At 36.6% G+C, this 21,974-nt stretch overlaps 1 protein-coding gene across 4 annotated transcripts in view; it reads left to right on the forward strand.

Annotated features, from left to right (window-relative positions):
- The window catches only part of GRM8 (glutamate metabotropic receptor 8), a 777,053-nt gene that overhangs the window by 625,072 nt on the left and 130,007 nt on the right, over positions 1-21,974 (forward strand). For all 4 annotated transcript variants that reach the window (XM_079152225.1, XM_079152223.1, XM_079152226.1 and 1 more), the window contains exon 8: positions 1,671-1,807. In XM_079152225.1, the coding sequence (XP_079008351.1) occupies positions 1,671-1,807 (137 nt within the window). The remainder of the gene's footprint in view (positions 1-1,670; positions 1,808-21,974) is intronic.

A 21,974-nucleotide genomic window follows, 5' to 3' on the forward strand; every position in this document is an offset into this window, starting at 1 on the left:
CAAGTGGATTTCCACTTGAGGATCTGGAAATGGTAAGATGGTACTGGTTGATTAGAGAGTTCCTACTTTCTCCCCTAATTTGCCAGTCTTCTATTGATTTATAAAGTCAATTTCCCCATGAATTAATGAAAATAATAATGATGTGCATGTCCTCTAGCAATTTCAAAAATATATTTGTGTTCATTGTTAAGTTCCTACTATGAGTGAAGAAAGAGACATACGGAGATTGTGAAAATCAATGAGGAATGGAGTTAGCATGGGAAAGCAGCTCCTGATTCTCACATCAGTGCTCTTTCCTCTTGACTGCCATCTCTTTTAAGTTCCGCAGTTAAGAATATCAGATGTCTGTGATTGCATCAGAGACTTCATAGTGTGTTAGGATTTTAGGAAAAATCAAGAAAATAGATATTAAACCTCTTCATTAAATACTAAGAAAGTACTCTAATTGCTGCTGTGACTGTAATTATTGGCAAGTTAACGTCTTTTTTGATAACGTTATCTATTTAACTTGTAAGTTAAATGTTTCAGAATTTTGTAATTACTGATAATTAAACAACTGAACATATAAAATAAACTCATTGTGAGATGGAAATATATTTTAGTGTATTTATACTAATATATAACTCTGGAGAATATAATATGGAAAAGAGATAGCAAAGAGAGGAAATTTTCTTTCTAGTAAAAAATGGAAATTAAACCCAATCTCCTTAGAAGAAACATTCAGGGAAGGGAGCCTGCAGAGAGAAGATAGGCTGCAAGGAAAGGGACTGGTGTCAGGTGAATTTGTTGAGATAGGGAAGAATAACCCATGAAGTGAAGGTATTTGAAGGTTGTTAAAGGAACGGAAAGTGCGGATAGAGTGAGGCTGGATGGAGGAGGACAACACTGGGGTAGTGATCCCTTTCCACTCAAACACCTGTAATTATAGAAAAGTCAGTAAGACAGAAAGTAAAATCGAGCCAGAGCTATTAAGAGGAAAGATGAAAGCTTCTGAGAGAAATGGAGTTTAGGAAAGACTGCATTTCTTGCATCCTGCTTTTCTAACACTGTCACACTCATCCCAGTGAATCAGGGGACTTGTGTGATCTGAGCAGAGATGGAGTTTCCCATCGCTCGCTGCCTCACCCAGTGAGAGGTTCCCAGCAGCAGTCTGCACTATTCGTGTGGGTAGAGGTAGCAGAGGCAGAGGAAGAGGAAAGAGCAACTGCTTCAGTGTGGAGTTGAAGTTGAGATGAAATCAAACTCCAAGGAGTCTGGCTGGAATCTTCTGCCAATTCTGAATTGCTGTTTGTAGTTCGTATTGTGCAATAGCTGTCATGCTTCAAGACGTTTACATTTTTCTCTATTAACTACCGTTCTGTATAGCCAGCATTGAATATTCAGACTATCATCTTTTATTTATTTAGCTGCTCTGTACATTGCATAACTTGGATACTCATCATTTACTTTCTAATGTGCATAATAAAGCACATCTGATTCCTATATGTACACTTGGCTTATTTTCATGTAAAAGATATTATGCTATCAAGAATGACCTTGTATGGATTACAATCTTCATATCACTTACTACACAAAATACATTTTACCTACCATTCTTCTTTAGAGAAAATATAAGCCCAATGGAATATCTTACTAAAAGTTTATTAACACTGTTTTCTAAATGTTTATAGGCAGTGCTGGTACGCCTGTCACTTTTAATGAAAACGGAGATGCTCCTGGACGTTATGATATCTTCCAGTATCAAATAACCAACAAAAGTACAGAATACAAAGTCATCGGGCACTGGACCAATCAGCTTCATCTAAAAGCAAGTATCAATGTAAACATGCATCAATGCATATGATTCTCAAGGAGGAATGCTTGAGTTTTAAATAAATAACTTCAACCTCTGTAGAGAAATCTAATATCTGTAAAGATTTAGTGAATCTTTTCTTTTGACTACACACTTAGAGAAATTTGCCCTTTTCTGAACTTGCTAGTTCATAGTTTTGCATACTTTATATGTCTGAGTGTGTGTGTGTGTGTGTGTGTGTGTGTGTGTGTGTGTGTGTGTATGAGAGAGAGAGAGAGAGAGAGAGAGAGAGAGACTGTGTGTGTGTGTGTATGTGTGTGAGAGAGAGAGATGGGATATGTGTGGCAAAATGTGTAGTGATTTTGTAAAGTCTGGATTATTAAAAAAAGTGTACATCGCCTTTGCCACATCATAAGGTGAGGTCTTATGGCTACACCTGATGGATGGAAGTAAATCATACTCACTATGTGTACTTCATCTTTCAGTTGCAACACTAGGAAATGTTGATGGGTCCAAGGGTGATCTTCAGATTATTTAACAGCCCTTTCTGTTGCCTGGTGAGCTCTGTAACCTTAGACATCTCATACATAGTCCAAGCACCACAAATTTTACAGCTCTGTAAGTCGCCATATGAGGACAACTTGAAGAACCCTGTCCTCAGCTTCCTAAACAGGATCCCAGGGACTGAGGGTGTCACCAAAGGTAGCTGGGCATTTGTATGCTAGAGAACCATGCTCCACCTAAAGCTCCATCTCTTTCTGCAGCTGTCTGGTAGGGACCCAGTGAGGGTGACACAGGTAGATGGAGGCACGGAGGAATTGCATCAGGTGTGCCTGGCTGGTGGGCAGCCCCCAAAGGTACTGCTTGAGGTCTGCTGTTTTCAGGGACTTGGGGGAGCCCACCCAGTACCTGCACCAACCAATCATAAGGTGCCCTGGAGAAGGAACTTGATGGATAAGAAAGGCTCAGGAAATCACAGGAAGCAGAGCACTGGGTTGGGGATGGCAGGGTGGGGAGAGTGTAAGGTGGAAGAAAATATTGGAGTGGCATCTGTTTACCAATGGGTTAAGAATTATTTCACATTTTAGCAGCCCCTACTATATCAGAGCAAGTGACTTCTTTGGGTATGGAGGAGCAGAGTGTGCCCTGCAGTGTTGACCAAGAATTGGAGCTCATTTATTCAGCATCTTTTCCTCAGAAACAGGACTATTTACACAATTTAAGTGACCAAGGAATTACTCTAACAACAGTAATGCTTCCTCTGTAGACGTTAAGATGCTTTTAAAATGGCTCCACTAAACTAGGAATGTCTTCCATTGTTCTGTAGTTCCAATGTGTAAATAATTCACCCTTTCTTCTAATGAAAAGTGTCTCCTCTGCTTGGTTCTCTAAGATATGATAATCCTGTGGGGAGGGTGCATGTGCTTTCTTGTGTTTGAACCCATTCAAAAGACATCAGTTAGTATTTTACAAATTTCCATTTCTCTATGTCCAAATATGTCCCCCGAAGTAATACATTTTGTCAGCATCTGTCATGGTGTTCTCAGTAAAGAAGTAGATGATGAGAGAAACCAAAATTAGAGTATGGTTTATTGTTTCCTTGAAAGAATGTCTTGAAAATTATCGTAGCTCAGTATGCAGCCATGCAGAGACAGCTCATGTTACCAGCTATTGGAGTATGTAAGATTATGTCTACAGTTTTCTACATGTAACTACTTTGTGAAACACACATTGTTCTGTAATCCAAATTGATTTATTGAAACATGCATAGAAAATTCCATAAGTTGTTAATAATAGGAAAATTACTAACTTTTCGTCAAATGTCCTTTTGGAAGTAGATTTATGTGAAATAAAATTATTCAACATGACAAAATTTGACAAGGGTTTACATAAAGAAGCTTCATTTATCTGACTTTTATGAAGTCAAACGTGCCTGTTATATTCTTATGATTAAGGATTCCTGTAACAAAAATCAGTGTTTGAGAAATACATGCACTAAAATATAGTACTAAGACACCTAGTTATTCACAAAGTGTGCACACACACATCTATATATGTATAATGTATTTATTATAAAACTTCACATTGAATCTCAAGTTGCTCTTTTATGTACATTTAATGGTGCATGGAAGTTTTATGTTTATGACCGTGTTATCGTTCATAAAATATATCAAAACAATTTGTAAGAATTATTTCTCATGCATGATTATGATCATTTGTAACTATACAGTAGTACTAGTTTTACTGAAATTGTGAAAGTGCAACTCTCAGAAGAGAACAGTGAATGAGGCCATGGAGAGAGTTACAAATCATGGATTGAATCCTGGGGACTATTGTGACAAACAAACCACTGTCCTTGGAAGGTGGATCAGCCACCTGCTTAAAGGTGAAGGATGGGGTACCTGGAAAGCTACTCTTATTAAAGTCATACCTAGATCTTAGGCAAGGCACCAATTTCTTTGCCTTAGTTGCATCATCTGTAAGATGGAAATAGTAATTGCAACCACCTTATATGGTTGTAATAAGAATTAAAAGAAATAACACAATAAGTGCCTGGCACACAAGATCCATCAACATTACCTCTTGTTACTCCATATCTCATGATTCTATGCAATCAGTGGGAGATGTGACAATAAGTGTATCCAGTATGGTAGCAAAGGTCTTTTTAGAAGAGGTACTGGAGTTCACTTTAGAAAGTTCCAAGAGTCTCTGCATTTAAATGCTAACCTTTTGTGCACGCAGCTTGTTGTTTCTGTCTTTGATATTTAAAAAATCTCTCTACACTTTAAAAGTAAACTTTACATAATGTAAATGCATTTTTTTCCTATAGTAGTATGTGGATAGAAATGGTCACTTAGGCAGTTGTGTATGTGTGTGTGTGTGATTTTTCAAGCTTTTATTTTTAAACCATGTAATGCTTTCCTTTTAAAACACACTTTAAATTTTCTGTTTGACTAATTATATGTACATATATACACCCATATGTGTACACACACACACACACACACATATATGGTACAATGTGGTATTTTGATATGTGTTTACAATTTTGAATGATTTTAAAGCAGGCTAATGAACAAATCCATCCCTTCCTATACTCATTATTTTTTTGTGGCAAAACACTTAATATCTATTCTTTCAGCAATTTTGAAATACACAAGGAAGCATTATGTATTCCAGTCACCATTCTGTGATCAAAGGGTACAAAGTTTCAAGTGGACAAGAGGCACAAGCAGTTGTTTTTAATAGGTTTGATAAGTTCACTCTGAACTTATCCAAGGTGCTGGGGGTTGAGACTAGAGGCTATGGGTCCCTGCTCTCAGGGAAGTGCCAGCTTAGAAGGGGAAACCAACAGTTCCCTGCAGCGAGGCAGGTGTGCTGTTGAAGGTATGGTCATAGTTTTGCAGTGGCAGCCTAGGGAGAGGTTCCTATGTGGCCTGACTGCTGATGGGAATTGTGGTAGGGGGCAAAGCAAGGTCCTGAAAGGACAGTTTATTCTCAATATACAATATTTATTCGTTATATTAAACCAGATTTACAATTGCTTTCACACTCTCGATGGTAAGCATGTATCAGCCATTTACTGGACTGAATTCTGCTTGTTTTCTGAGCTGTTTTTTTTTTTTTTTTTTTTTTTCTGAATTTAGCCATAATTTTGCTCACAGGTACTATATGGTTAGGCATATTTGAATGAAGCAATTTTGCTCTGAATATACTTTAGTGAAATGAATAAATTTTTAAAATCAGCAGATTATTCTTTTTCTCTGAAAAATGTCTGAGGCATTTCATATCCTCCAAAGCATTGCCCTTATTGTTCTAAATATTATTATTTCATTTTTTCTGCAGATCAAGGGCATATGTTTTTAATTTAGCAATTACAATCAGTTAGCATAATTTGTTTATTTTAATTTAGGTATTCTATTCAGTAATCTTGGTCCACACACGAAGTGCCTATTGTCTATCCAAGAACTTGAACAATTAGGTCTCTATTTTGATATGGCAGAATCTCTCAGGAGACAGGTGGTCCTTATTAGTGATTACAAAATATATTGTAACCTAGAGGTTCAGAGTAAACAGAATAGCCTGAACCATGAGAAGCACAGCCATATGCTGCTGAGTCCACAGGGAGAGGGTGTATTAAGGTTACTAGATAGGCCGGAAATAACTCAGGGCTCACTTTTTTAAACTTGCAACCAGAGTCAATTTTCTGGATTACTGTAGAAATGAGGCATACATAACATTTTACCAGTTACATTTTTTCTTCTCTTTTTCTCTAGCAAGTAATTTTGAGATAAATAAAAATACTGAAGAAAAAAACACAATAGTGTCTCAACCACAATCAGCACAATGTTAATTGGAATAGTGACATGGAAGAAAAGGGCTTCCTTGAACTTTTTAATTTTTTTCCTGGGTCACTCCATAGAAGAGTAACTTTTGATGAACTCCAGAATGCTAAGCCTCAGTTTTCTCATTTGGTAAGTGGAATAATAGGCTTATTATGAATGTTAAATGCATCATAATAGAGTGACCAAGAACAAGATTCTAAGTCCAAAGGACATTTGAATTCTCACCTTCCTTTCATGTGTTGTGTGACCTCGGTCATGTTTTTATTTTTCTTAGTCTCAAATTCTTCACCTGCATGGAAACTATCATATCTGCGTTATAGGGCTCCTCAGATAATAAATGAATTATATGTACAAAGATCCTAGAATGTAGCCTGACACATATTAAGGATAAAATGTATATGATAATAATTTGGATCAGGTTTGGATCAGGATATTATTCATTGTATCCTCAGTCAGTCCTTACCAAGCACCTACTTTGGACTTCACAAGAATGTGGTTAGAAGTTGATCATCTTGATGTTTGCTCAAAATGTCTACTAGTTCATAAACAGAAATATAAATAATGACACCAAAATGACTTTTTGAAAAGAGTAAATTTTCATCTAATAAACAAAAATGTAGCTTTGAAGATTAATCATCTTGTTATAAGAAAAGGAAGGCAAAAAAAGATTTTCAGGATACAGTACAGAGGTAGGCTAGAGTAGTATTTACAGTTCTAATAGTATGTAAAGAAAAATCTCAGAGAACCAACTTTCATACTTGTAGGAAAGGGAGTACTTCATATAATTATTGTTTCAGACAGTGGCATTTTATATACACACAAATATATATGTATGTATTGAGATTATGATAGATAATAATATGAGAACGTATTTTGAAATGTAAGCAACTCTGTGAACAGGAACACAGAAGCAAAGAGAAAGTGCATGACTCCTAAGCCAAAGCAAACAGGTCTCCCCTCAAACAGTGTCAACTCCATTCAATCCATTACTACTTCAGGACTATGTTAGTATCTTTCATTATATAAAAGGTGTTCCTGTATTAAATTAATGAACCTAACAATTTTGGTTTAAAACTGTTGACATTTATCCAAAACAAGAAACCCCTGAGGCAAATGGGAAAACTGGGAATTATTCTGAAAGGAATCCCAAAATAGTGTGTATGTATTTGATTGATCCTCTACTGGAAAAGCCAAATGTGCAATCAAAATAACATGTTGTAGTTACTATACTACAAGTATGTGGTAAAGACTAATTTAATGGGGTTACATGCTACTAGAAAATTTGCTCAAGCTTCTGTTTGTTCCCAAAGCATATAAATCATGGAACCCAACATTTTTAAATGGAAAAACACATTTGGGTTTACTGAATGGGCACAGAAAAGATATCCTGGTGCATTCATCTCTTTTTACAGCTGTTCTCTACTCAGAACATCAGTGTAAAGACAAAAAGAGTCTTTTCAAATGCTGCTTCTGCTTGATTTATATTGATATTCCCATTTGAGGCACTCTGTGATATGCTGGTTACATTGTCAAGTTATCCAAGGATGGATCCTATATAGATAAGCCAGATTTTTTAAAATTTATTTTTATTGTAAACAAGTGGAATACATGTTGTTTCAGTTTGTATATGGAGTAACAGCATACCATTTGCATATTCATATATTTACATAGAGTAATGATGTTTGATTCATTCCGTTACTTTTTTCCTTTCCCCCCACCCCTCCCACCTCTCTTTTCCCTCTATACAGTCCCTCCTTCCTCCATTCTTGTCCCCCTCCCACCCCCCATTAAGTGTCATCATCTGCTTATCAGTGAGATCATTCCTCTTTTGGATTTTTGAGATTGGCTTATCTCACTTAACATGATATTCTCCAATTTCATCCATTTGCCTGCAAATGCCATAATTTTATTATTCTTTAGAGCTGAGTAATATTCCATTGTATATATATACACCACAGTTTCTTTATCCATTCATCAATTGAAGGGCTTCTAGGTTGGTTCAATAGTCTGGCTATTGTGAATTAAGCTGCTATGAACATTGATGTGGCTGTATAGCTGCAGTGTGCTGATTTTAAGTCCTTTGGGTATAGGCCGAGGAGTGGGATAGCTGGGTCAAATGGTAGATCCATTCCAAGTTTTCTAAGGAATCTCCACACTGCTTTCCAGAGTGACTGCACTAATTTGCAGCCTTACCAGCAATGTATGAGTGTACCTTTTTCCCCACATCCTCTCCAACCCCTATTGTTGCTTGTATTCTTGATAATCGCCATTCTAATTGGGGTGAGATGGAATCTTAGTGTAGTTTTGATTTTCATTTCTCTTATTAATAAAGATGTTGAAAATTTTTTCATATATCTGTTGATTGCTTGTACATCTTCTTCTGTGAAGTGTCTGTTCATTTCCTTAGCCCATTTGTTGATTGGATTATTTGTATTCTTGGTGTAGAGTTTTTTGAGTTCTTTATATATTCTGGAAATTAGTGCTCCATCTGAAGTATGAGTGGCAAAGATATTCTCCCACTCTGTAGGCTCTCTCTTCCCATTGCTGATAGTTTCCTTTGCTGAGAGAAAGCTATTTAGTTTGAATCTATCCCAGTCATTGATTTTTGCTTTTATTTCTTGTGCTATGGGAGTCCTGTTAAGGAAGTCTGAGCCTAAGCCAACATGTTGAAGATTTGGACCTACTTTTTCTTCTATAAGATGCAGGGTCTCTGTTCTGATTTCAAGGTCCTTGATCCATTGTGAGTTGAGTTTTGTGCAGGGTGAGAGATAGGGGTTTAGTTTCATTCTGTTGCATATGGATTTCCAGTTTTCCCAGCACCATTTGTTGAAGAGGCTATCTTTTCTCCATTGCATATTTTTGGTACCTTTGTCTAGTATTAGAAAGTTGTATTTATTTGGGTTTGTGTCCGTGTCCTCTATTCTGTACCATTGATCTACCTGTCTATTTTGGTACCAATACCATGCCATTTTTGTTACTATTGCTTTGTAGTATAGTTGAAATTCTGGTATTGCGATACCCCCTGTTTCATTCTTCCTGCTAAGGATTGCTTTAGCTATTCTGGGTTTCTTATTCTTCCAGATGAATTTCATGATTGCTTGCTCTATTTCTGTGAGGTACGTCATTGGGATTTTAATTGGAATTGCATTGAATCTGTATAGCACTTTTGGTAGTATGGCCATTTTGACAATATTAATTCTGCCTATCCAAGAACATGGGAGATATTTCCATCTTCTAAGGTCTTCCTTAATTTCTTTCTTCAGTGTTTTGTAGTTTTCATTGTAGAGATCTTTTACCTCTTTGGTTAGATTTTTTTTTGAGGCTATTGCAAATGGAGGTGTTCTCCTCATTTCCTTTTCAGCTATTTCATCGCTTGCGTATAAAAATGCTGTAGATTTATGCATGTTGATTTTATAGCCTGCTATTTTGCTGAATTCATTGATGAGGTCTAGAAGTTTTCTGGAGGATGTTTTTGGATCCTCTAAATATAGAATCATGTCATCTGCAAATAGTGACAGCTTAAGTTCCTCTTTTCCTATTCGTATCCCTTTAATTTCTTTAGTCTGCCTAATTGCTCTGGCTAGAGTTTCGAGGACAATGTTGAATAGAAGTGGTGAAAGAGGACATCCCTGTCTTGTTCCCGTTTTTAAAGGGAGTGGTTTCAGTTTTTCTCCATTAAGAATGATGTTGGCCATGGGCTTAGCATAAATAGCCTTTACAATGTTCAGGTATGTTCCTACTATCCCTATTTTTTCTAGTGTTTTTAGCATGAAGGGGTGTTGTATTTTGTCAAACGCTTTTTCTGCGTCAATTGAAATAACCATACGATTCTTATCCTTAAGTCTATTGATATGATGGATTACGTTTATTGATTTACGAATGTTGAACCATCCTTGCATTCCAGGAATGAACCCCACTTGATCGTGGTGCACAATTTTCTTAATATGTTTTTGGATACGGTTTGCCAATATTTTGTTAAGGATCTTTGCATCTATATTCATCAGGGATATTGGTCTAAAATTTTCTTTCCTTGATGTGTCTTTTCCTGGTTTGGGTATGAGGGTGATATTAGCTTCATAGAATGAGTTCGGTAAGGTACCCTCCTTTTCTATTTCCTGGAATACTTTGAGAAGTATTGGAATGAATTCTTCTTTGAAGGTCTTGTAGAACTCGGTTGAGAATCCGTCCTGTCCTGGGCTTTTCTTGAATGGTAGATTTGTAATGGCTTCTTCTATTTCATTGCTTGATATTGATCTGTTTAAATCGTGTATATCCTCCTGGTTCAGTTTGGGAGGAGCATATGTCTCTAGAAATTTGTCAATGTCTTCGGTACTTTCTATTTCGTTGGAATACAGATTTTCAAAGTAGCTTCTCATTATGTTCTGTATCTCAGTGGTGTCTGTTGTGATATTTCCTTTTGCATCATGTATTTTAGTAATTTGAGTCTTCTCTCTCCTTCTCTTTGTTAGTGTGGCTAAGGGCTTATTCATTTTGTTTACTTTCTCAAAGAACCAACTTTTTGTTATGTCAATTTTTTGAATAGTTTCTTTTGTTTCAATTTCATTGATTTCAGCTCTGATTTTAATTATTTCCTGTCTTCTACTACTTTTGCCGTTATTCTGTTCTTCTTTTTCTAGGGCTTTGAGCTGTAATGTTAGGTCATTTTATGTTGACTTTTCATTCTTTTCTGGAGTGTGCTCCATGCAATGAATTTTCCTCTTAGTACTGCTTTCATAGTGTCCCAGAGATTTTGATATGTTGTATCATCATTCTCATTGACCTCTAAGAATTTTTTAATCTCCTCCCTGATGTTCTTTGTTATCCATGTTTCATTCAATAGCATGTTATTTATCTTCAGGTGTTGGAGTAATTTCCTTTTTTTTACTTTGTCATTGATTTCTACTCTCAGTCCATTATGATCTGATAGAACACAAGGCAGTATCTCTATTTTTTTGCATTTCCTAAGGGCTGCTTTGTGGCATAACGTATGGTCTATTTTCGAGAAGGTTCCATGTGCTGCTGAGAAGAAAGTATATCTGCTCGTTGATGGATGAAATATTCTATATATGTCTATTAAGTCTGGGTTATTGATTGTGTTATTGAGTTCCATGGTTTCTTTGGTTGGATTTTGTTTGGAAGATCTATCTAGTGGTGACAGTGGTGTGTTAAAGTCACCCAGAATTATTGTGTTGTAGTCTATGTGATTCTTGAAATTGAGAAGGATTTGTTTGATGTATAGGGATGCACCATTGTTTGGGGCATAAATATTTAGTATTGTTATGTCTTCCTGATTTATGGTTTTCTTAAGCAGTATGAAATGTCCTTCTTTATCCCTTCTGACTAACTTTGGCTTGAAGTCCACTTTACCTGATGTAAGGATGAAAATCCCCACTTTTTTAATGAGTCCATGTGCATGGTAGGTTTTTTCCCATCCTTTCACCTTTAGTCTGTGGATGTCTTTTTCTCTGAGATGAGTCTCTTGCAGGCAGCATATCGTTGGGTCTTTCTTTTTAATCCATTCTGCCAGTCTATGTCTTTTGATTGATGAGTTTAGGCCATTAACATTCAGGGTTATTATTGAGAAATGATTTGTATTCCCAGTCATTTGGCTTATTTTTGGGTTTTACGTTGGCTTGGTTTCTCCTTTGAGTGCTTTTTCTCTAAGGTAGTTCCTCCCTTTGCTGACCTCCATTGTTGTTTTTCATTTCCTCCTCATGGAATATTTTGTTGAGAACATTCTGTAGTTCAGACTTTCTATTTGTAAATTCTTTTAACTTTTGTTAATCATGGAAGGATTTTATTTCATCTTCAAATCTGAAGGTTAGTTTTGCTGCGGATAGGATTCTTGGTTGGCAACCATATTCTTTCAGAGCTTGAAATATGTTGGTCCAGGCCCTTCTAGCTTTTAGAGTCTGGGTTGAGAAGTTGGCTGCTATCCGTATTGGTGCCCCCCTATATGTAATCTGATGCTTTTCTCTCGCGGCCTTCAAAATCCTTTCTTTATTTGAATGTTAGGCATTTTCATTATAATGTGCCTTGGTGTGGATCTGTTGTGATTCTGTGCATTTGGTGTTCTGTAAGCCTCTTGTATTTGATTTTCCATTTCATTCTTCAGGTTTGGGAAATTTTCTGATATTATTTCATTGAATAGGTTGTTCATTCCTTTGGTTTGTATCTCTGTGCCTTCCTCAATCCCAATAATTCTTCAATTTGGTCTTTTCATGATGTCCCATAGTTCTTGGAGATTCTGTTCATGATTTCTTACCATCTTCTCTGTTTGGGTGACTTTATTTTCAAGATTAAATATTTTGTCTTCATTGTCTGAGGTTCTGTCTTCCAAGTGGTCTAGTCTGTTGGTGATGCTTTCCATTCAGTTTTTTATTTGGTTTATTGTCTCCTTCATTTCAAGGATTTCCGTTTGGTTTTTTTTGAGAATCTCTATCTCTTTGTTGAAATGATCTTTTGCTTCCTGCAGGTGCTCTTTCAGCTTATTGATATTATCATTCATTGCCTGCATTTGCTCTCTTATCTCATCCTTTGCTTCGCGAATCATCTTAATCATGTATAATCTGAAGTCCTTTTCTGACATTTCTTCTAACATACTGTCATTGGATTCTATTACTATAGAATCTAGATTTGTTTGGATCATTTTATTCCCTTGTTTTTTCATGTTGATCATGTATCTTTCCCTCTAGCGCTGCAGATCTGGGGTATTGCAGATTTCCCCCTATAGGCTTATAGTGGCTCTTTAGGTTTCCAAAACCCTTTCTTTAAGGGGAGATCAATATTAGCAGTTCCCAAATCAGATACTATGCAATCCTAGACCAAATAGCCCCTATGAGGACAATAACAAAATTGTCATAATAAACAAAATGAGTTCAAATGTTATCTTCGGTAAAACAAACAGGTTTACAATAATGTCTGCAGTTTCTAATGGAGGACAAAGAGGATGCAGAGGGAAGAAGAATATGGCTGTTAATGGGATAAGAAAAGAATATACAGAAGTTCTAGAAAATAGAAAGGGTGAAAGTGTAATCAAAAGAAATCGGATGTTAGCATGTAAATAAGGGAGAAAGCAACTCTGAGGGAACAGGTAAACAAAAGGAAAAGAAAGCAAGAAACGTAAAGAAATAAAAACTTAAATATTTTTTTTTAAAAAGGAGAAAAAAGAAAATCTACTGTATAACAGTTATATACTAATGAAACCTCCCAGTGTTCAGTAGCCTGATGAATGAGAGGTACCTGACAATGAGCTTCAAGCCTCCAGCAGGCATCTCAGGATGGGATTTGCCCCACCGAAGATCGGAGCTACGGCTTCCAGGATTATCCAAGATGGCTGCTCTGGCTTCCAAATGTGTTGGCAAATGGAGAGCTGCAGCTCAGGGGTGGACATGGTCAGCTGGAGGTCCTGGAGACAGGATGCATTTGGTCCGGCAGTGGTCCTGGAGGTCGGGTGTGTTTGGTGTGGTTGTGGGATCCAGGAGGCCGGGTGCAATCAGTCGGTCTGGGTTCCCGGTGATAGGGCGCAGTCAGTTGGTCTGGGGGTCCTGGCGGCAGGGAGCAGTCAGTTGATGTGAGGGCCCCAGAGGCAGGGAGTGATCCGTTGGGCTGAGGGATCCTGGAGTCGGGACTCAGTCAGTCCGGCCAGGGGTCCTACAGGGCCTGGCTGTTGTCTCAAAATGGCGGCAGCCACGTGTAATCAAACCTGTAGGTACTGTAACAGTGAACTTCCAGGCAACAGCAGACAACTGGTTCTCCACTGGAGGTCTGCAGTCAATCTGCTAGCAGCTGTCGGACGATTGGGAGGTGAACCTCGAGCGTTGGGTGATGGATAGGGGTAAGGCAGGCAATGGACAGGTGAGAGGCAGGCAAATGGCGGATGATAGACACCTGACAGTGAGCACTCTGCTCTCAAAAAAGGCTTCGATATGCTGGCAGATTGCAGGTGATCACAGCAGACAAATGGGGTAAAGAGCAGGGGATCGATAAGCAGCAAAACCTGCCTCACCAAGAAACAGATATCCTCTGCTTGAATTCGGCGTTAAGGAGCGACAAGGAACGTAGCCTCCCTCTAGTCCGCCATCTTGGATCTCTAGAAAAGATTTTAATATGTAAGTTTTGCCAAGACACACACATGCTGGGTGCCAGACTCTTAGGTCTTAGACCCCAGATTTTAAAAAATAGGGAAAGTTCAGAATCATACATGGGAGCAAGGGAATGGAAGTATGGGGCCCAGTTAAAATTCTACAGGAGTTGTTACTGTAATCCCTGGTTTTTCTTTCTGTCCATTCCATTTGAGAACTTCCTATTCTTGGGAGGGCCTTAGAGTTTCTGAGTAGCTGCTTCTTATACCTACCATTGAGGAACAGTACCATTGGATGGGCAGAACTATCCTGCCTACTCAAGGGCTTCATAATGCAAGTTGTAGTATGATGATATAAATGGGAACTGTTGCTTGTGCTTTCCATACAGAGGTGAAAAGGGATGCCATTTCTTTAGTGAACTGAGGAATCCTGAGATGCTATAGCAGAGGACAATATGATCAGAGAACATTGTGGGAAATGAAGGAAAATGACTTGAAGTTAAACATTATAGAGTCTCAAAAACCACAAGAACATGTTTGGATATGTTTTAGGATACAATGAGTTTTTTAAGAGATAGCCCATCTTCAAAGTTAAGGAGGATGTTTTTGGCAGCATGATTATATTGACTGTAGAAAAAGTGGATCCATGAATCTGGTAGAGGCTGTAATTAAGAATTACTTCATTTCTATTTTATCAAATTGTCTGATTCTTTCTACCTCATCTCATCATTTTCTTTGTTCTAGATTTCTTCCATAACTTATTTAAAGGAATTTACTAAGGAACATTTATCATAACAGGAAAAAAAAAAGTGAACAAACAAGTGAGAAAGTGAGGGAAAAAAATAGAGTTAGTGAATTTTAGGTAGTAGATTTGATTTTTTCTCATCAAGAATAATAAATAACCAATAGCTTCATTCAGATTGTTCATTAGAATAAGTAAAATAATCACTTCACTATTTAAAAGCATATGTAATTATGTCATATCAAACCTGAATCCAATTAGGAATTGAGAAGCTAAATTCAGTTTTCCAGATCTAGTTGGAGGTAGGTTCCTGGGGTAAACTACTAATATTCAGGGAATCTGTTGGTTTATTAGGGGGAAAAAAAAGAACATTAAAAATTGTTAGTAGTACAAAAATCTGAAAAGTTACTAGGACTTAAGTAGTTAAAGGATAATGAATAATGAATATAATCCAGAAAGAGAAAAAGAAAACTCAAAAAATAATAGAGGTCAAATTGGAAAAGATAAATCAAAGAATATAAGGTACCTTAAAAAAGGGCGTGATATAAATTAGAAAATGTCTCTTTATACCAGCACCAAAGAAGGATAAAGGAAGGTGGTCCTTCTAGACTTTTATGAGAATAACACAGTAATAAAAATAAGTATAAATGGTATTTTAATCCTAATTTTAACCTTGTGAGGAGCAAAGTGAGTACAAATTTAACATGATGAGTAGAATAAGTAGGTTAAAATAAGGTCATAAACATAAAATGATACTCTGGAATGGAGAAATAACTGTTAAAACATCACTTTTTTATGGTAGATTTGCTAAAATAAATGTGAGCTCTGTATCCTAGGGTACTTTTAAAAGCTCAGTGGACTCATCAGTGTTATATAAAATATACAAAGTACAAAAGAATTACAACTAAGAACTGAAAAGTATTATACGAATAAAGCATGTAGCCTCTAGCTGTAGGTTAAGGTCTGTCACTAACTAGTTAGAGCATGAAATTACAAAGAATAAAGTTGCTATAACTCTCAACTGAGCCAAAACTCTAATGTGACATGTGACATCTTTCCTTAACCTTTCCAAGATTGAAGGAAGGAAAACAGAGCCAGGAGCTGGAATTCTTTAGTTCCCTATACCCTTTCTCTAAAGTTAGAGATCCCTTGGCTCCAGACGAAGTTGCAGAAATGTGCAACCCCTTTTTGCTAAATCATATTCTATATTAAATATAAGGATTAAGTTTCACTTCTAAAAGCTGCCCTAAAAATTATTTTGTTCAGTTTGGAGTCAAGATGTCCCTCTTAAGAGACAGACCCTTGGGAGCTCTGTGATAATGTGAAAGGTGAAACTGGGAATAAGGAGACGAAGCCTCAGATGGATTTGTACTTTTTTACTCAATATTTAGAGCTTCAGTTTTCATGCTTACAAAATCAGGAATTTGCTATAGTTATTCACTAAAATTTCTTCCAGAGAATTAGGTTAGAATGTAATTCTTTGCTTATATGTTTGTTTAGAATTAAAAACAATATTAATATGTTTAAGACCTCCTTTATCTATGTAGATGGTGCTACACCTCATGGTGTTCAAGGCTTTGGAGGTATTCCTTATGTAATTAATAAAATTTGGGGTATTTATTATAAAGAAACATAACTACTTCCAGTCTAAGAAAACTAGAACTAAAATGGAAGAAGATAATAATGACTTAGTAATTTATCTGACCCTTGTTTTTAAAAAAGGTAAAAAATGTTACAAGGACCATGACATTACTTTTTCTCTCACAGAAGTATGTTTTTATAACACACTTAAAAATTTAAAAATAGGGCTCTGCCATAGGGAAGCTTGGTTTTTTTTCTGTTAGGTAGATTGAATTCAAAAGAGGGTAAGTAGAAATGACTAATGTGATTTGTGAAATACTAATTTATTTGAAAAACACTTTTCCATGAAAATAAAAGGAGAGTTAAGGTCTATGTTTGTGAGGAATTAGGGAATGTGATGGCTTAAAGAAGAGCTGGCCAACAATGAGCAATAAGGGTGAGTTCAGCTTATTTTTGTTCCCATAAAAAATAAAATAAATGAATTCAGAATTCCCACTGTACTGTCAAAAATTTGGTTGCATTTGGCTTGTGACATTGAGACAATCACTGTACAAGTGTTTATTGCCCTTTTTACCTCGTACAATGTAAAGAGGTAAACAATTCTATGTTTGGATGTATTAGAACTCAGGTTTAGTGATATATCCCAGTTCTGTCTCCTTCATAAGCTACCAGCTATACTTACCCATTTCTAGAGACTCCTGAGAATTCTGCCCACTCTTTACAGATTTTTCACATATTTGTATGTTGAACTTTTCTCCCGAGATGATGTCTCACATCTGCTACTGGCTGGACGAGCAATTTTGAGGCATTATGTGAAAAACAGAACATTTTCATATCCTTGAAGTTATTGTTAAGAAATAATGAGCCTTGGAAAGTCAATACCATTCTGCTATACTTGTGGCATAGTTACCCAAAGACAGAATTTGGTTCATTTTTTAGGGTTTGTGATGATTCTGAACAATTTGGAGATAGTGTCTTTCACACACACAAAAATTAAAAAAAAAAAAAAAACTGTTAGAAACCTGAGTCTGAAATATTTTCCAAGATGAAAACTGTAGTTCTTGTCCAAGTAAACATTTTCTCAAACCCTTCCTTAGAACACTGATTCTGCTGGCTTTTACATAGCTACTATACATGCACACAAAAACTCTGTGATCAAATAAGTTTATGGGATGTTAGGACAAGTTTTAGTTTTGCTTTATTTTCCTGTAAGACTTCTTAGAGCCTGAAAAATGCTAATGTACATTACAACTGAGATGGGTGCATTAGATGTACTGGATCCAATTAATTGATTAACCTCAAATTCCTTTTTATTCAAATGACATTTTGCAGAACTCATATTTCTTGAAACCTACTTTGAGAAATGTTGGTTTATGTTGAATTTTCTGCTTATCTTGACTTTTAAACTTATTAACTCATCTGATCCTAATCATAACCCTGGGAATTAGGGACTCTCAGAAAGGCTATTTTATAGAAGAGGGAACTACAATTAGCAATAAGTTACTTGTTGAGGTTCACTTGACTAGTGGAAACACAGATAAAATTCAAGAACATATATAAATATATATGTAACTCAGTGTGCATGCTTTTAGGAATATCAAATAGATTCAAGCAGAAGTTTGTTACTGGACAGTAGAAGGTGGAGCACACAATGACTTTCAAATAGATAAGAATGCAGAAGGAATGGAGTTTAGAAGACAGAAAAGCTTCAAGGAAGTCGGATTTGTATGATGACTCTCGAATGTTCTAGAGAAGGTATAAGAAGGCAGGACATATCAGTGGTAGGGAGTAGATTGCACCAATGCAGAAAGAGGAAATATCAGAATTTCCATGAGGAACAGAGAGCACAGGAAGGAAAATCTTAGAAGAGCTTTATGAGAAGCAAGTTTTAGAATTTGATCTCAATTTTGAGTGTGGATGTTGCCTTAAAAGTGATCATAGTCACTGTAAAGAAATGACCTAATGACAACGGAGTATTAAGAAAATTAAGTGTATCAGTCAATTAGAACAGATAACTCTCAGAGACAATTGAGATTTACCAGTGCTACTGGATCACAAATTATGAGTGAATAGACATGCCTGAACTTACAGCTTATTTACTTGGAAAAAAAAAAAAAAAAAAACTGAAACAAACAAAAACCCTCATCTTTTATCCTAGCCAAAGTCTTTTCTTTAGCTTTTCATTTGGAATAAGCTAGTATTCATTTTATAAAATGCCTTACTTTATATTATGGTATTTTCTTGATCTGATTTTTAAGAAATTTAGGAACTTTTGAGGCAGGGATAGGAACATTAAAATTTTATGTAGTAACTATTTCTGTAACAATGATTAATAGCAGAGTACCAAATAAGTATCTGATTGTTTAAGTTGATAATCTTTACTGGTCCTTTCAAAGCCACAATTTAAAATTCATAAGGGAATGATTCAGTGGGCAAATTCAGGAGACAGAGACTGAGCTTCAGTTTGGTTGATGGATGATAAGCACTCTTAGGCACTCTGCAAGACAGGCAGTGGGATTTTTTTTTTTTTTTTTTTTTTCCTGGAGAAATGACTACTTCTACCCTTTCCATAAACAGTTGGCCAGTGGTCCTGCCAGCATTAGGGCAAAGCCTAGCTGTAAATGTCTATTGCTGGCTGTGGCTTATGAACATGTCAATTCTCCAGTAGAGAGACCAACTCCAGTCAGTGTACTATAAGCTCTGAAATACTTCCTCATCTATGAATTGAAATTTTCCATTATACAGTGGTTATTACTTTATAGAAATTTCTTAAAGATCAAGAGTTTCCTGCGTGAAAATAGTTGATAAACTTTAAAATGCTTGGAAATTGTAAGCTATTATTTATGAGGGTCATTATAATTCTGAATAGAAAATACAAGCCACACAAAACTACATTAAAAACAAACAAACAGAGCCTAAAACTCTACTCTGTTCCTTGCTTTGGGAGAATTTCTGACATATTTTGAAATGAGTATGAATTTGTTCAGAATTGGATTGGCATCCATTTAAACAGAAATGAACTTCTAGAGTTTTGTTTCCTGTATCTTTTTTTTTTTTTTTTTTTAATGAGCTCTTTTACCTTTACTTAGAAAAAGACTTTCACCTGTTTCACATAAGATTATGCCCATGGAAAAGTCTGGTCCTGTCACTGGTACATGGACTAGGATTATAGTCAATGTGAGTTGAATCTGAAAAATTCCCTCATAAAGTTTATCACTTGATTATTTACCCCTTGCTTCAAATGTACAGGCCTGGATGAGAAGTCAAAAAAATGTTTTTTAAGTTTTCTTTTTCTTTAATATTAATAATTATCCTATGGTGGATATACAATATAAAATGCTACTAAAATTAGAGAACTAAATTAAAAACTCAAATTAAAAATGGTAACTTTCCATGAATGTGCTTCTTTGCAGCCTTCTCATAGATCACACTTAAGGCATATAAATATAGCTGCATTTTGTAACTAGAGCCCTCACCATTCAAGAGTACACCTCCAGAGCATGGCAGCCATCTGCTGCTGCTCCCTCGTGGCTGCCCCCAAACTGCCCAGACTCTCAAATGTTGAGTGGAAGGAGAGAATGGAGCAGCTGTTCTGGAGCTCAGTGGCCGCCTCTTCCCTCCTCACCACCTGGCAAATACACAGTTCAGCTCATGAAGCAAGGAGACACACTAAGCCATGCTGCTCCTCTCTGTACCCTACTCCTCTCCCAAACCACTAGTTTCTTTTTTTCCATCCTTAGCCTCTCCTTTCCCTTAAACTCCCTTCTGACTTCAAGATGTTAAGTGGGAATGCAACAGGGAGACTGAGAGGTAGCACCCACAAGGGTGCAGAATTCTTGCCTAATGGTATCCTGCCTCCCATTTCACTACTATTTTTAACCAAAAACTCTTGAAAACCTGTGTCCAGGATATGTAAATGTATCTTTTCCTTTAGTTTACAATCAATCCTCTATGATGAGTATTGCTATTCATATGTAATAAGGGAAATATGAGTATCAGAGTCTCAAGGATTTTTTCCCTTGCACTGTTTTTCTCTTTAAGTAGAAACATCTTTGTTGTCCATAATCGGATCTAAGAATGAGAAGAGAATCAGGCAGCATTGAAATAATTTTTGACTGATTTACTTTGAAAAGAGCAGAGCAAGAAGCAGTGTGCCTAGGACAGGAGAAGGAGGGAAATGGAAAAAGGGGCTTGGATTGGGCTGTGTGAGAAACTGTGAGTTATGAAAGAAGAAACAGGCTTTGGGGCAGCTGCAGAATGGGAAAGATACATGCCCAGAGAGGGAGAAGAAAGAGAGAGAAAAATCAGTGTTCAAAGAGACAGCTTCCATGGGAAGAAGTATGCTCAAAAGGGAAGCAAAAAAGGATTTAATAAATTATACTGGGTTACACAGGTTACATGAGGATTCATGTTTTGGCATTGCTGAGAAATTTCCGTGAATGTTTAAGTTGCTTACAATTTTTGTTGTTGCTGTTATTTAGACTTTATACTAAGTTCCATGAGGTAGCTGAAGATTTCTGTGGTTGCAGTAGTAGAATGTAAAATGTCATGTCTAATGTCATTTGGAGTGGATCATTATCTAGAACATAGAGTAGAATGTCACAGTATTTTATGGTTTGAAAATTTCTATGAAATTTGTTTCATAGATTTCATACAGTCATTGTCCCTGGTATACTTTCCCAAATCTGGAGGGAAACTTTGCTACTTCCCTCAGATTAGAATAATGCTTTAAAATGATAATCTTCTATTTGGTTTTGGATTACTTCTTTTGGATTATTTGTTTTACTTCTTTTGGATTACTTCTTTTAAAAAATCAGTAAATTGAGACTCCATTTAACACAGTAAATTAAGACTGCCTAGGCAGTTCTCTTGGTAACTACAGATCAGTAAATAGCTTTTAAAATTTATCTCCCAAGGTATCACGTATCCTAAGTGAGAGGGCATTTGGAATGGAGGAGAGAGGAATGGCCTCTCCAGATGCATTAGCTCTGAGTTGAAGTTCTACTTCTACATTTTAGACTGGGAAACCACCAGGGCTACAGGAAGTTAAGGAGTTGGTGGACACAGGGTTCTGAGTTTTGAATAGTTTTCTGCTGGAACAGGAGAGCTGTGATAAGACCTGGAGTCCTTACAATCAGCAGTTAAGTGAGTGATTGTGGGGTTTGGTTCTAGAATGCTTTCCTGGAGCCAAGGACTCCTCATCTGTGCCCCTGGAGAGGACAGACACTGATCTAGAAGGGGAACAGCAGAATCAAGGGAGACTGAGGGTAGGTTTAATCTATAATTAGACTTTGATAATAAAGGGAGGAATATCCACCTCTGCATTCAAACTGGAGGGAATTCATACTCTAGGCCTGTGAGGTTGGACTGTTTGTTGAGATATTAAGGAATAAAAAAGGAAATTTTTAAAAAATGGTGGGGGAGGTACAG

This window comes from Sciurus vulgaris (genome assembly GCF_902686455.1).
Source record: "Sciurus vulgaris genome assembly, chromosome: 8".
Lineage (NCBI taxonomy): Eukaryota > Metazoa > Chordata > Mammalia > Rodentia > Sciuridae > Sciurus > Sciurus vulgaris.